This window comes from Vipera berus (genome assembly GCF_964194415.1).
Source record: "Vipera berus genome assembly, chromosome: 6".
NCBI classification, from domain to species: domain Eukaryota; kingdom Metazoa; phylum Chordata; class Lepidosauria; order Squamata; family Viperidae; genus Vipera; species Vipera berus.
The window spans coordinates 36982973-36999339 of record NC_138208.1 but is presented as its reverse complement, the minus strand read 5'-3'; the positions used below and the strand labels follow the sequence as shown (position 1 = coordinate 36999339).

Below are 16367 nucleotides of genomic sequence, written 5' to 3'. Positions count from 1 at the left end.
ATCTGTGTGGTGGGTGGGGGGAATGGCAGGTGCGGTGGGTGGAGGGGAATGGCAGCGAGGGAAAGGAGATTGCGGCGGGTGAGGGGGAATGATGGGAGAAAGGAGATCTGTGCGGGGGGAAATGGACGGTTTTGGCATGGCAAGGATCTTTACCTCCTCTTGGCCTCAGCCCTGGTGGCGTGCTCGCATCCCACCAAAACATGGCCCACCTTGCCCAGAGGCCACCACATGGATGGCCATCGGGTGGCAGCAAGGAGACGGCCCAGCTCCCCTTGTTGCTGCTGGCTGTCCGGGCTCTGCAGCCCAGCGCCTCTCCTCCCCTCGCAGCTCATAAGGTCGGGGTCGTGCCTTGTGTGTCTCAGTTAATGGCCGGTTTCATCGTGGTACGGATCTTTGCCTCCGGCTGGGGCAACTCTAGGCAAGGCGAGCAGCACTTTGGCAGGAGGCAAGCGCACTGCCAGGGATGAGGCCAAGAAGAGGTGCGGATCTCCGGCCGTGACCCCAGCCTTATGAGCTGTGGGAGGAGGGGGGGAGCTGGGCCACAGAGCCCGGACAGCCAGCAGTGACGAGGGGAAGCCAGGCCATCTTCTTGCCGCCACTCGTGGCTGTCTGGGGATTCTGGGCATGGGCGGCTGTCCTGCCCTGCTGGGCTCCCCTCCACAGCCTCAGTCAGGAAGCCTCTGATGGGGCTCCATCCTCCGCGCAGAGCAAGGCTGTAGGCTAAAGACCATGTGGTGAAAAGAAGGTTAGAGTTGAGGAAGTGGTTGGATTTATCTGCTACATGTGCACCTTACTGAGAGGGAAAAATCTGTGCCTCCAAAGGGAAAAAAAGAAAAAAAGCTCCAACTTGGCGGAAGGTAGCAGGGAGAAGCGAATGTGTCGCAACAAGCTTGCTTCACAAAAGGCGGCTGCTCCTTTCTGGTTGTTTTTTTCCACCCCCCTCCAAAGTCGTTCGCCCCTTAGGAGTGACCCTCTCTCAGACTGTATGGATGCAGCGTGTGATGGAAAAGCTGTAGGTCGAATTTGCAAAACCAGTTTGGCCTCTTCTACCGGCTACTGAAGAAGACTCTTTGGGATTTGCTCTTTGGATAAAATTTCCCAAGTAATTAGTTGCAGGGCAGGGGTGTGCAGTGTAAGCAGACAACTCGTTGAATATTTGTGTTGAGAAGGCGAACTGTTTGGGGGGGGGGCGAATGAGTTGGGCTGCCTTTCATTTGAGGACCAGGATTTGCTCTTTGGAGAAAATTTCCCAAGTAATTAGTTGCAGGGCAGGGGTGTGCAGTGTAAGCAGACACCTTGTTGAATATTAGTGTTGAGAAGGCGAACTGTTTGGGGGGGGTGAGCGAGTTGGGCTGCCTTTCGTTTGAGGATCAGGATTTGCTCTTCAGAGAAAATTTCCCAAGTAATTAGTTGCAGGGCAGGGGCATGCAGTGTAAGCAGACACCTCTTTAAATGTTTATGTTGGGAAGGCGAACTGTTGGGGGGGGCGAGCGAGTTGGGCTGCCTTTTGTTTGAGGACCAGGATTTTGCGACCGCTCGGCATGAGAGAAGGCAAAGAGAAACAAACTTGGATTGTCGGATCAGACGACAGCTGGAAAGCAAAGGTTGGGGGGAGGTTTTGCCCTCTGGAATGGGTTTTCCAGCACTTTAAGACTTCTCTGAGCCTCCCACGCTACCTTATGAATCAAACTTAGCAGAGAGGTGCCTTCACGCGTATTTCCCATTCAAAAATGGAAGTTTGTGCCCATCCCCTTTCTTGTCCTAAATGCAAAATGGAGTCCATTTGCGATTTGCAGAAGCTTGCAAGGGAGCGGGTGAGGAGGAGGACGCATGTGTTTGCACCATGGAGAAAGGGAGAGAGAGGGAAAGGAAGGAGGGGAGGGGGAAGGAAGGAAGGAAGGAAGGAAGGGAATGAGAAGGAGGGGAGGCACATGATCTGGGGATGCTGCAACAATCATAAGTGAAAAATGGTCAAAAGCTACTTTATTCAGTGCCTTTGTAACTTCGAACAGTCATTAAGGTAACTGTTGTAAGTCGAGGACTACTGTACTTTATCACTTTTTTCCTTTTTTGGGAGGGGTTGGTCATCAGGTTTTTGACCCCTTGCTAGGCAACTGGAAAAGCCCTGAGCTAGAGTACTCAGATTGCAGCTGCTTTCTTACAGATATGTGGAATGGCTTGGGACCCACAGGTTGTGCAAAGTTAAGTGACGAAGTTGGTTACAGCTTTATCTGTACTTTATCACTTTTTTCCTTTTTTGGGGGGGTGGGTCATCAAGTTTTTAACACCTTGCTAGGCGACTGGAAAAGCCCTGAGTTCTTGCAGGTATGTGGAATGGCGTGGAACCCACAGGTTGTGCAAAGTTAAGTGACGAAGTTGGTTACAGCTTTATCTGTACTTTATCACTTTTTTCCTTTTTTGGGGGGGTGGGTCATCAAGTTTTTAACACCTTGCTAGGCGACTGGAAAAGCCCTGAGTTCTTGCAGGTATGTGGAATGGCATGGAACCCACAGGTTTTGCAAAGTTAAGTGAGGAACTTGGTTACAACTTATTAGGAAAGATAAAATAGACAACCAAGAATGCTTTATTGACCATTCTTCATCCAGATTTTATATCAGTTTCATCTGCTAGTACAGGCATTCTGCTTCATTCTGTTATTTTTCAGCATCTGGTAAAATGAATGAGTAGTTTTTCAACAACCTGTAAAATCCAAGACACTGGTTTCATTGTTTAATTCCCCCCTCATACAGTAGTGGCCAAAATTGTGGAAACCTTTGGGAAAAGTGTACAGTAGAAATGCCACCTTTGGTTAAGTTTCCACCAATTTTCCTTCTAATTTCTTTATAACTGTAGCCTTGTTCACTTAATAATTCTATTTTACATCGCTTTCTGGGCGACCAGTCAACTCTTTGCATCATTACTTTAATTTTATTACGTTTTACAAGCTCACTAAATGAAAGAACACAAAAAAACCCAACCAACTTGATAGCAATCACATAACACACTGACAAATGTCCTCCTCTCAGCTTCCATACATGACAACAATAATTGAATCCTACTGTAATCTGATTGGCTCATTGGTGAAACAAGATGATGAGCCTCCTGCCCACTGTCCCACCTGCCAGAGACCCCCCGGATCTCCCCCAAACCTGCCCGGCCCCCACAAGCATCCCTCCTCAGGAGCGACATCGAGATGGCCATGCCCACCCTGGCCACACCCAACCATGCTGCCATGACTACCATAGCCCTCCGCAGCTCAGACGTGCTACCGTGAGGCCCGTTGAAGGCGGTGTGCTCTGGCTTCCCAGGCTTGGATGGCAGAGGGCAAGTGGTGCCCACAGGCTGCCCAGCGCTACCACCTGCACCAACCAGGCAAGCTCAGGGAAGCGGAGCCGGGCAGCCACCTCCCCTACCTGGCTACAAGGGAGTGGCGCCTGCCCTGCTTCGCCAGGCAGTGGATGCTGATAGTTCCATGTGTTGTAGCCATAGCTCTAGTCATTGCCCGTGTTCTCATACTAGAGGTTCTAAATGGTTGTTGCTCTTCTTCCCTGTGTTCTACATTGCAGGGTGGTTGTGTGTTGGTGCAATCTTGATTTTGATACAATGAGGCACTCTGTGAATGCTTGCGCTGTTTGCCTTCATATCACTCATGTCGTTCCTCTTCCCAATTCTTTAGTGCCTGGTATGCAGTGGGGAGGTCTATGTGCCAGTTGATAGAGGAGTGGTTTGAAAACCAAGCTTTCTTAAACAAGCGGCCGCCTTTAGTGTTGTCACTGGCAATTGCCTCGGTCCCTGTTAGATTAAAGATGTGGTTATGTGTAGCCATGTGTGCCCACACCTGTGAATGTTATTTTTGTCTTCTAATAGCGAGCTTGTGTTCATGCACCCTAGTCCTCAGTCGTTTTGCCGTCTCCCCAATGTAATTGCAATTGCGATTCTGGCATGACATCTTATACACAACTGAGGATTTTTCTTCATTGGGGAGTGGATCTTTAGGGCGCATGACACAAACTTGTAAAGTCCGATCAGGTCTGTGGGCAACACCGACCTTGTGAGGGGCTAGTGTGCACGCTGTGGCCTCGGATACACCGTGGATATAAGGCGTGATGTTAAGGTGTTTTCACATTGATGGCGGGTAGGTTCACCTGGTCTAGTCTAATCAAGATTGCACCAACACACAACCACCCTGCAATGTAGAACACAGGGAAGAAGAGCAACAACCATTTAGAACCTCCGGTATGAGAACACGGGCAATGACTAGAGCTATGGCTACAACACATGGAACTATCAGCAATTCAGTTTTGACAACAGATACCCAGAGACAACTACATCCCCCCAAAACAGATGCGCGACATCTCAAAGAAATACGGCCGACCTCAACAAACAGATAGGTGACACGCTCCATGAGTAGAGTGCAGACACCAACAGTATAAACGCAATCTATCTATCTATCTATCTATCTATCTATCTATCTATCTATCTATCTATCTGTAGATCTTTGGTCATTCGGGTTTTTTCACACGTAGAATTGAAGGTATAAGAGCAACGTTTCGACGAAATCTCATCCGTCATCCTCAGGCTGGTGGCTTCAGCTTCGTTCTTCTGGGAGAAGTGTGTGGTAGTGGCTGTTTGTTCCTCTTTTTTAAACTGCCAGAGGGGGTGTGTTCTGTGGGTGGAGGTGTGCTCTGATTGGGTGGGGGGTTAGCTGTGTTCTTATTGGGTGGGAGTGTGTTTTGAATGGGGGCTGTGTTCTGATTGGGTGGGGATGTGTTTTGAGTGGATGGGCTGGTCTCAGCTGCCAGCCTTAGACCTGAACTGGTGAGTTGTGCTGCTTTTGTTCGGCTCCGTGTTTGTGGTGGTGCCATGTTTTTATAGTGGGTGTCAGTTTGCTTATTGTGTGGTTTGGAGGGGTTTAAAGTGGCTGATGTTGCAGCTGTAGTTAGGTTTCTGTTTTGTGGTTGTGTGTCGTTATCATTGTGGGTTCGGATTTGCTTTTTGAATGGTTGTGTGGTGGTGATGTCATGTGATGTTATCATGAGTTTCGGTCTGGTATCATTCTTGGTGGTTGGGACTCGTCTGTCAATCAAGGCGGGTTTCCAAATGGCTGGTAGGCGAGAGGTATCATCTCGTTTGTTCATGCTGTGGGGGCGTTTTGCTATCTCAATGGCTTCTCTGATTATTCTGTTGTTAAAATGTTCAATTTTGGCAATAGTTTTGGTTTTTTTAAAATCAATTTCATGTCCCATGGCTTTAAAGTGTTTGAACAGGGATGAAGTTTGTTCTCCCTTTCTGAGTGAGTTCCTGTGCTCTTCAATGTGTGCACTTATTCTTCTGTTGGTCTGTCCGATGTATGTGGTGGTGCAGGTGGTGCATGAGATTTCGTATACTCCTTGGTTTTCTAACCCAATTATGTCTTTGGGGTTTCTTAGGATGGTGGATATTTTTCTGTCTGTGTAGAATGCTGTTTTGATGTTGTGTTTTTGGAGGATCTTGCTGATTCTGTCTGTGGTCCCTTTTAAGTATGGGAGGAGGGCTTTGCCATTTTCTTGTTCTCTGTCTTGGGTTTTTGTGGGTGTCTCTCTTCGGATTAAGTTGGTAATCATGTTTCTTTGGAATCCATTGGCTGTTAGTACATTAGTGAGAGTGTGTAGTTCGGTTTTTAGGTGTTGTTCGTCAGCTAGGTGTTTTGTTCTGGAGATGAGTGTCTTGGTAACGGAGTTGATCTGTGCTGGGTGGTGGTGTGAGAGTGCGTTCAGATAGCGGTTTGTGTGTGTTTTTTTATGGTAGATAGTGAGTCCTAGGGAGCCGTTGGATTTCTTGTAGACTAAGACATCAAGAAAGGGAAGTTTATTTATTTATTTATTTATTTATTTATTTATTTATTTATTATATTTTTATACCGCCCTTCTCCCGAAGGACTCAGGGCGGTGTACAGGGCAATAATTATAAAAATGGAATACAAAAGTTAAAAAACAATTAAATATTATGTCCAGGTTTAAAACAGTAATTAAAAGACATATTAAAACCCCAACCCTAACCCATCAAACCAGGTCAAATTGCTCAAATAAATAAGTTTTTAGATCGCGCCGGAAGGAGTGAAGGTTGGGGGCCATCCAGAGCTCAACCGGCAAGCGGTTCCACAGGTCTGGCGCGCCCACAGAGAACGCCCTCCACCTAGGGGCCACCAATCGACATTCTTTGATTGGAGGCACCCTGAGGAGGCCCTCTCTGTGGGAGTGCACTGGACGGAGGGAAGTTGACGCCGGCCACAGGTGTTGCCGTAGGTAATCCGGACCCATGCCATGTAGGGCTTTGTAAGTCATTACCAACACCTTGAATCTCACCCGGAGGACAACTGGCAGCCAATGCAGCTTGCGGAGCAAAGGTGTAACATGGGAGTATCGGGAGACTCCCAGCACAACTCGCGCGGCTGCATTCTGCACCAGTTGGAGCCTCCGAGTGGTCTTCAAGGGCAGCCCCATGTAGAGAGCATTACAGTAGTCTAGACGAGTGGTCACGAGCGCATGAGTGACTGTACGCAAGGCATCCCGGTCCAGATAGGGTCACAACTGGCGCACCAGGTGAACCTGGGCAAAGGCCCCCCTAGTCACAGCTCCAATATGCTCTTCTAAAGAGAGCTGTGAGTCTAGAACAGGGGTCGGCAACCGGAAAAAGGAAAAGAGCCACTCAGAACCGGTTCCATCACACAAACAAAAAAGTAGGAGCTGCAAAAAGTGCGCGCGCGTGCGACGGGTCTCCAAACCGCCGCCATCCCGTCCAGAGATCTGCCGCGTTCATCAAACATTGACGAACACGGCAGCTGTGCAAACGGGATGGCGGCGGTTTGGAGAGTGCGCGCGCACCTCTCCCAAGCCGCCGCCGTCCGTCGGCAGGTCTCCGGACGGCGGCGGCTTGGGAGAGGTGCGCGCGCACGCTCCAAAACGCCACCATCCCGTTTGCACAGCTGCCGTGTTCGTCAATGTTTGACGAACGCAGCAGGTCTCCGGACGGGATGGCGGTTTGGAGAGGTGCGCGCGCACTCTCCAAACCGCCGCCATCCCGTTTGCACAGCTGCCGTGTTCGTCAATGTTTGACGAACACGGCAGGTCTCCATCCGGGATGGCGGCGGTTTGGAGAGGTGCGTGCGCACTCTCCAAACCGCCGCCATCCCGTTTGCACAGCTGCCGTGTTCGTCAATGTTTGACGAACGCGGCAGGTCTCCGGACGGGATGGCGGCGGCTTGGGAGAGGTGCGCGCGCACTCTCCAAACCGCTGCCATCCCGTTTACACAGCTGCCGTGTTCGTCAATGTTTGACGAACATGGCAGGTCTCCGGACGGGATGGCGGTGGCTTGGGAGAGGTGCGCGCGCACTCTCCAAACCGCTGCCATCCCGTTTGCACAGCTGCCGTGTTCGTCAATGTTTGACGAACGCGGCAGGTTTCCGGACGGGATGGCAGCGGTTTGGCGAGTGCGCGCGAACCTCTCCCAAGCCGCCGCTGTCCGTCGGTAGGTCTCTGGACGGCGGCGGCTTGGGTGAGGTGCGCGCGCACTCTCCAAACCGCCGCCATCCCGTTTGCACAGCTGCCGTGTTCGTCAATGTTTGACAAACGCGGCAGGTCTCCGGACGGGATGGCGGCGGTTTGGAGAGGTGCGCACGCACCTCCACCCTTCGGAAAGGTGCGCGCGCACCTCTCGGAATGGGCAGTGCCACTCTCCATTTGGAGAGGTGCGCGCGCACCACTGCCCGTTCGAAGAGGTGCGCGCGCACCGGGCGGCTGGGAGCCGCAGGAGACGGCTCAAAGAGCCGCATGCGGCTCCGGAGACGCGGGTTGCCGACCCGTGGTCTAGAAGGACCCCAAAGTTGCGCGCCCTATCTACGGGGGGTAATAGCTCACCCCCCATGGCAAGAGATGGAATAATCGGAATTTCCCGGGATGCCGGCACGAACAGCCACTCAGTCTTGTCAGGGTTGAGCCGAAGCCTGTTCCTCCCCATCCAGACCCGGACCGCCTCAAGGCAATGGGACATCACATCGAGGGCATCACTGGGGTGGTTTGGGGTCAAAATAAAAAGCAGGGTATCATCAGCATACTGATGATACCCAACTCCAAAACCACGAATGATCTCACCCAGCGGCTTCATATAGATGTTGAACAGGAGAGGCGAGAGGACCAATCCCTGAGGGACTCCACAAATGAGAGGCCTCAAGGTCGACCTCTGCCCCCCTGCCAACATCGACTGAGAGGTCTAAAAGGACTAGGACAGAGGAGCAACCCCTGTCCCGAGCCCGCCAGAGATCATTCACCAGCGCGACCAATGCCGTCTCCGTGCTGTACCTGGGCCTGAAGCCCGATTGGTACGGGTCTAGATAATCAGCTTCATCCAAGAACAAAGGGAGCTGCTGCGCCATCACGCTCTCAACAACCTTCGCCAGAAAGCGAAGGTTGTAGACCAGACGAAAGTTGTTTAATATTGCTGGGTCCAAGGCAGGCTTCTTGAGGAGGGGTCTCACCACCGCCTCCTTCAAGGTGGCGGGAAAGCTACCCTCACTCAAAGAGGCAGTAATCACTGCCTGGAGCCAGCCTCGTGTCCCATCCCGGGCCGCATAAATCAGCCAGGAGGGACACGGGTCCAACAAACACGTGGTGGAGCTCAGCTTCCCCATGATCCTGTCCACTTCTTCAGGAGTCACAGGATCGAACTCCTCCCAGATAACATCGACAAGACTGCCCGTATCCTCATCGTCAGACTCTGCCCAGTCGGAGTCCAGACCGGTCCGGATCCGAGCGATTTTGTCCAACAGAAATCGACTAAACTCCTCGGCACGACCCTGTAAGGGCTCCTCCCTCACCTTCTGATTAAGGAGGGAGCGAGTTACTCTAAACAGGGCGGCCAGGCGATTATCTGCGGACGCGATGAGGGTGGCAAAGTGGTTAGACCTTGCCACCCTCATCGCCACGAGATACGTTATCATGAACGATCTTAGTCGTAACCGGTCGGATTCGGATCGGCTGGATCTCCAACAGCTCTCTAGGCCCCGTCTCCGATGCTTCATCTCCCGGAACTCCATGGAGAACCATGGAGCCCATTGGGATCTGCGCCGGGTCAGGGGCCGCATGGGTACAACTTGGTCGAGTGCCTCTGTGGCCGCTCTTTCCCAGGCTTCCACTAGGGCATCGACCAAGCTGTGGGCAAAGGAGGCAGGTGGGGGCCCAAGCACCGCCTGGAACCGCTCAGGGTCCATCAGGCGCCTAGTGTGGAACCATCTCGTTGGCTCAGCAACCCCACGAGAGGGAGTGGCAAAATGGAAGTCCAGCCGCAGGAGATGATGATCGGTCCATGACAGGGGTGTAATAATTGGGGAACCCCCCCCCAAGATCATCTAACCACCGTCCGGATAGAAAAACCAAATCGAGCGTGTGACCCCCCCATGAGTTGGGCCCTGAATAACCTGCATCAGGTCCATGGCCGTCATGGAAGCCATGAACTCCCAAGCTAACTCAGATAATCCCCCCAGGGATGGTAGGTTGAAGTCACCCAAAACCATAAGTTTGGGGAACTCAACCACAAACCCTGAGAGGATATTGAGAAGCTCAGGCAGGGCTGCTGCTATGCGACTAGGCGAAAAGTACACCAGCAGCAAGCCCAACTGAGCTCTAGGGCCACATCTCAGGAGGAGGGACTCACACCCGACTATCTGGACTATGGTGGCCTCCCGCAGACATAAGGTCTCCCTTGCAACTACTGCCACTCCACCGCCCCTACCCTGAGCCCGAGGCTGGTGCAGCACCCGGAAGCCTGATGGGCAAAGATCAACCAGGGGGACCCCGCCCTCTGGGCCCAACCAGGTCTCCGTAATGCAAGCCAGGTCCGCATGCTCCTCCTCAATCAACTCACGAATGAGAGGAGCCTTATTCATTACAGACCTGGCATTGAAATACACGAGCCTGAGCTCAGGTGGCTGCTCATCCTCGCTCCCGGTACTACGGGCTGAAATCAGAGGGTTGGAGCGCATCACTGCTTGGAGGCAGCGGGGACGCACTCCCGGATATTGATACGGCCCTCTGTTCATACACCTGCGGCCATTCCCTACCGCCATGGGAATAGGCAATCCCACACCCCGCTCCGGGGCCCCGTAGGCCCCCAACCCAACCCCCACCACGGCGCGATCAATCCCTGACCTGGTCTGAGAAACAGTTGGTTAAACCCCCCCAGTTTCCAATCGAACCTGTAAACCCACCCCCCTCCCTAACCCCACAAAATATTTTGCTAAAAAACATGCCAGGGGCCTCTTGTTAAATTTGCGATAGAGGGTCCTGTCCCTGCCCAACCATCTCTCGGGGTCCCAATAATTGGGCCCGTCATCAAGAGGAACGATGGAAAGGAAGCGGGTCATGCCCAGGAAAGGGGGGCACCCCTGAGCGCAAATAAGTCTGTGCTGGAGTAGGATAGATAAACCATTTGTCCGGGTAAGTCCAGTCAGGCAGTCCCATAGTCCATCAGTCTAGAGATGAAAACTGGAAGGTCAAAAGTGTCCAGTCCACCAGCTCCCTGCCACTGAGCTGGGTACCATTCAGGTGACATCCAAAGTAGGACAGGCACCTCCCTCTCACGAAGGGCCCGAATCTATCCTGGAATGGACGAAATACCAACCCAATAAGGCATACCTCCCTAGATCTCTCACCTCTAGGGAGGCAGATGGTATAGGTTGGTATCGGTGATAATACATACAAGCCGCCCTCTCATGGAGGCTTGTCCAAGACCTTCTTAGACCAGTAGGGTCCATAGGGAGAGGAGGAAAAGAGCAGCAGTTATCAGGCGTAACCTGAAGGTAATAATATTCAGGTTGGAGAGCACGGTTCTTCTCAAGGCGGGGAGAGCAGGAAACGCCAGACGGCACATAGATGGACCCCAATGCAGGCAGCTGAAGTCCGAATGGCGAAAAGCATAAAAGGCATAACTAACCCATATCGTCTGGTCAGCCACACACAGCGCCAAAAGTCAGACGGTCCCGCGCCAGCCGTAGGTCTCCCTGGTCGAAAACAGGCAAAGAACAGCCTCAGATAATCTCCAACAGAACCATGCAGAAACCATGAACTGGCAAAACGCTCCCATTCCGCTCACTGCCGATCACTCCACCGCTCTACCACAACGCCGAGTCAACCTCCATTACAGAGCATACGGGAGTTTCGGAGGCCACTCTAGGCCGTGGCTCTATCAGCTCCGAAGATCCACTACTCAGAGCCCTCCAAGCCGCGGCTCCTCCCAGCTGCACCGGGACCTCTGAGAAGAAAACACCGAAGCTCAGATGGAAATGGAGGGCTGCAACTCCAACGACGTGCCGACCCTTCTTCCTTCTCAGCTCAATCGTCCCTCCGAGCCGTGATACAGAGGAAAAACATCTCTGCGGGCTCGTTGGATCCCCAGAAGACCATTAAGGATGCCAAAACTGGGAACACTCCACGGAGCTCAGCCCAGCACGTCCGCCATCTTGGGCATGCATAGAAGGTTGATTGTTAGCTTCTGTTTCCATGGTGAATTGTATTTATATATTAATTGTGTGTGTGTGTGTGTCCTCCAAAAACGCAACATCAAAACAGCATTCTACACAGACAGAAAAATATCCACCATCCTAAGAAACCCCAAGGACATAATTGGGTTAGAAAACCAAGGAGTATACGAAATCCCATGCACCACCTGCCCCACCACATACATCGGACAGACCAACAGAAGAGTAAGTGCACGCATTGAAGAGCACAAAAACTCACTCAGAAAGGGAGAACAAACTTCATCCCTGGTCCAACACTTTGAAGCCATGGGACATGAAATTGATTTCAAAAAAACCAAAACTATTGCCAAAATTGAACATTTTAACAACAGAATAAACAGAGAAGCCATTGAGATAGAAAAACGCCCCCACAGCATGAACAAACGAGATGATACCTCTCGCCTACCAGCCATTTGGAAACCCACCTTGATTGACAGACGAGTCCCAACCACCACACAACCATTCAAAAAGCAAATCCGAACCCACAATGATAACGAGGCACAACCACAAAACAGAAACCTAACTACAGCTGCAACATCAGCCACTTTAAACCCCTCCAAACCACACAATAAGCAAACTGACACCCACTATAAAAACATGACACCACCACAAACATGAAGCCGAACAAAAGCAGCACAACTCACCAGCTCAGGTCTAAGGCTGGCAGCTGAGACCAGCCCATCCACTCAAAACACACCCCCACCCAATCAGAACACACCCACCATTCAAAACACACTCCCACCCAATCAGAACACACTTAATCCCCCACCCAATCAGAGCACACCTCCACCCACAGAACACACCCCCTCTGGCAGTTTAAAAAAGAGGAACAAACAGCCACTACCACATGCTTCTCCCAGAAGAAGGAAGCTGAAGCCACAAGCCTGATGATGACGGATGGGATTCCGTCGAAACGTTGCGCCTACACCTTTAGTTCTACGCGGGGGAAAAACCCGAATAACCAAAGATCCACATACAAACACCCGCGAAAACCTCAGAAAACATATATATATATATATATATATATATACATACATATAAAAAAAATAAAGGGAACACTTAAACAACACAATGTACTGTATTTAATAGTAGGATGTCATATATATATATGTAAATTAATATATATATATATATATATATATATATACACACACACAGTCATGGCCGAAATTGTTGGCACCCCAGAACTTTTTCCAGAAAATCAAGTATTTCTCACAGAAAAGTATTGCAGGAACACATGTTTTGCTATACACAGGTTTATTCCCTTTGTGTGTGTTGGAACACAACAAAAAAGGGAGGAAAAAAAGCAAATTAGACATAATGTTAAACAAAACTCCAAAAATGGGCCGGACAAAATTATTGGCACCCTTTCAAAATTGTGGGTAAACAAGATTGTTTCAAGCACGTGATGCTCCTTTAAACTCACCTAGGGCAAGTAACAGGTGTGGGCAATATAAAAATCACACCTGAAAGCAGATAAAAAGGAGAGAAGTTCACTTAGTCTTTGCATTGTGTGTCTGTGTGTGCCACGCTAAGCATGGACAACAGAAAGAGGAGAAGAGAACTGTCTAAGGACTTGAGAACCAAAATTGTGGACAAATATCAACAATCTCAAGGTTACAAGTCCATCTCCAGAGATCTAGATTTTCCTTTGTCCACAGTGCGCAACATTATCAAGAAGTTTGCAACCCATGGCACTGTAGCGAATCTCCCTGGTCATGGACAGAAGAGAAAAATTGATGAAAAGTTGCAACGCAGGATAGTCTGGATGGTGGATAAGCAGCCCCAAACAAGTTCCAAAGGAATGCAAGCTGTCCTGCAGGCTCAGGGACCATCAGTGTCAGCGCGAACTATCTGTCGACATTTAAATGAAATGAAACGCTATGGCAGGAGACTCAGGAGGACCCCACTGCTGACACAGAGACATAAAAAAGCAAGATTACAGTTTGCCAAAATGTACTCGAGTAAGCCAAAATCCTTCTGGGAAAACATCTTGTGGACAGATGAGACCAAGATAGAGCTTTTTGCTAAAGCACATCATTCTACTGTTTACCGAAAACGAAATGAGGCCTACAGAGAAAAGAACACAGTACCTACAGTGAAATATGGTGGAGGTTCAATGATGTTTTGGGGTTGTTTTGCTGCCTCTGGCACTGGGTGCCTTGAATGTGTGCAAGGCATCATGAAATCTGAGGATTACCGAAGGATTTTGGGTCGCACTGTAGAGCCCAGTGTCAGAAAGCTGGGTTCGCGTCCAAGATCTTGGGTCTTCCAGCAGGACAATGACCCCAAACATACGTCAAAAAGCACCCAGAAATGGATGGCAAGAAAGCGCTGGAGAGTTCTGAAGTGGCCAGCAATGAGTCCAGATCTGAATCCCATTGAACACCTGTGGAGAGATCTTAAAATTGCTGTTGGGAAAAGGCGCCCTTCCAATAAGAGAGACCTGGAGCAGTTTGCAAAGGAAGAGTGGTCCAAAATTCCGGGTGAGAGGTGTAAGAAGCTTATTGATGGTTATAGGAAGTGACTGATTTCAGTTATTTTTTCCAAAGGGTGTGCAACCAAATATTAAGTTAAGGGTGCCAATAATTTTGTCCGGCCCATTTTTGGAGTTTTGTTTGACATTATGTTCAATTTGCTTTTTTTCCTCCCTTTTTTGTTGTGTTCCAATACACACAAAGGGAATAAACCTGTGTATAGCAAAACATGTGTTCCTGCAATACTTTTCTGTGAGAAATACTTGATTTTCTGGAAAAATTTCTGGGGTGCCAACAAAATTTTTAGAATAATTATGGATATGTGTGTGTGTGTGTGTGTGCACATACACACACACTTACTAGACTGCTTATGTTGGCCTTATATATGGAGTGCTGTATTCCAAAGCACACCTCCTACTCCAATCTATAAAAAAAAATTACACTATTGCAGTAATTGTCATAGGAGAAATCAACGTTTTCTAAATAATATGAACCAAATAATTTTACCCAGAATAAGACAGCACATGTACAGAAGACGATCCGTACACACTTTCCACAGGTTGTATAAGGAACATGCTCTTCTTGCTGTATAAATGAAGTTAATTGAAACAGGATTATTAAGACAAGTATCTATATCCATGTAATTGCACTTACATTCTAATTTATGTCTAAACTAAAAACTTCAATCCTGTCTAATTGATTCTTCTTCCACTCCCGGGGGATTTTTCATATCTCATTAATTGGTGGAAATAGTTTTTCATTAACAGCAAGGTTTTTTTTTATTTCCAAACAGTTATTTCATTTTTACATTCATTAGTTTTATTTATTAAAAATAGAACACAAAATAACTTTGTTGAAAGAATTACTTTTCATATACAAATCTAGCAATTAAACAATAAGAAAAATGCAGTGTGTTAATATACTTTATTTTGGCATACACCATCATTAGCAGAATGAAATTGAATATAGTAATAATTTGCACATGACAGATACCCCAGATGATCTTTTTGCTATAATGAAGAAAAACAAAGGGTTTTTATAGCTTTAACAGAGAGAGAGAAAGAGAGAGAAAAGAAAAGAAAAAAAGGAAAATTGGGTTTATACATTTCCCCCCCAGTAGTTTTAACTAAGTTTTTAAAGCTGAAGATTGAAATACAGGTACTCCTTATTTAGCAACTGCCACATTGAGCAACCATTTGCAATTACCATTAATCATTGATGGTAATAAACAATAGTACAAATATCATTTTATGGCCAATGTGTGTACTTATGCTCAAATTTCTGCACCTGACAACCACTGTCAGAACCCATTTTTTTAGTGTGTGTGTGGGACTTCTGCTGGTACAGTCTTTTTCTTTCTGTGGGTTCTGCCATACTCCTGGAGGGAGGGGGGAAGCTTTAGGGAACTATTCTGTATCTTCTTCCTTTCGCTTAGCTGCTACAATGTATCCCCTCCGCTTCCTCTATCTGCTTGCTCTTTGAACTGTTTTCCCCTTGATGCCAACCTGGGGTGAGAAAGGAATGTGCCTCTGGCCATCTGGCTTATCTCTCACTGCGGAAGAGAAAGTGCGAAGACCCAACAATGTTTTCACAGCCTTGGGAATGGCATCTTATCAGCTCCGTTCCCACAGCGGGACTGGCCCGTTTGAACCAACCGGATGAACTATTGAGGTGGGGTTTGCTTTTTGCACCTTTAACCTATTGATTTGAGTGGGAAGCCCTCAGCAGAGTTCTGCTTTCTTGGGAAGAAGTTTTGAAGTGGGTCCTTACAACCATGCCAGAATGAGAGTAAATTGAGATGGCAGCAGTTAGAAATCTTCATGGTCTCTCTGTCTCTTTCTCTCATATGTGATTTGCTTATCAGGTCAGAAGAGCCCATTTTTAACTTCAAATATCATCACCCCTACTGTGTAATCTGTGGTCATAGCAGGATACCATATCCATAGTAGCAGTGCTACCACAGGAACTCTGCCACCAAAGAGCCTATGATCCAGGAAAACCCCAAACTTGGCATCTGAAAGACGTTTATTGCTATGCAACATTGCATAGCCATGTGCCACTTTAATTCATATAAAGAAATAAAATGAAAATGTAAATAGCATACAGTTCACACAAGAAGTAAGTGGCCTACACTGTCTGCCTATTTCCCATGTAATTTTAAAAGGAAGATCTGATCATTTTAGACAAGTCAATCTAAAGTTCACACATTTGTTGCCCCGTCAATTGGCACTTTTACAATGCAGATCAACTGGCAAGGAGATGTTGCTTCTATCACCACCATGATTATTTACATAGGTAAAAGAGAAAAAAGGTCATAGTGCACTAAATAAGACTGTGGTAG

At 48.6% G+C, this 16367-nt stretch overlaps 1 protein-coding gene across 1 annotated transcript in view; it reads right to left on the bottom strand.

Moving 5' to 3' along the window:
- ANO6 (anoctamin 6) overlaps positions 1-16367 on the bottom strand; it is a 164563-nt gene that overhangs the window by 61791 nt on the left and 86405 nt on the right. Inside the window, exon 12 of the mRNA XM_081330946.1 lies at positions 14534-14611. Coding sequence (XP_081187072.1) covers positions 14534-14611 — 78 coding nt within the window. The remainder of the gene's footprint in view (positions 1-14533; positions 14612-16367) is intronic.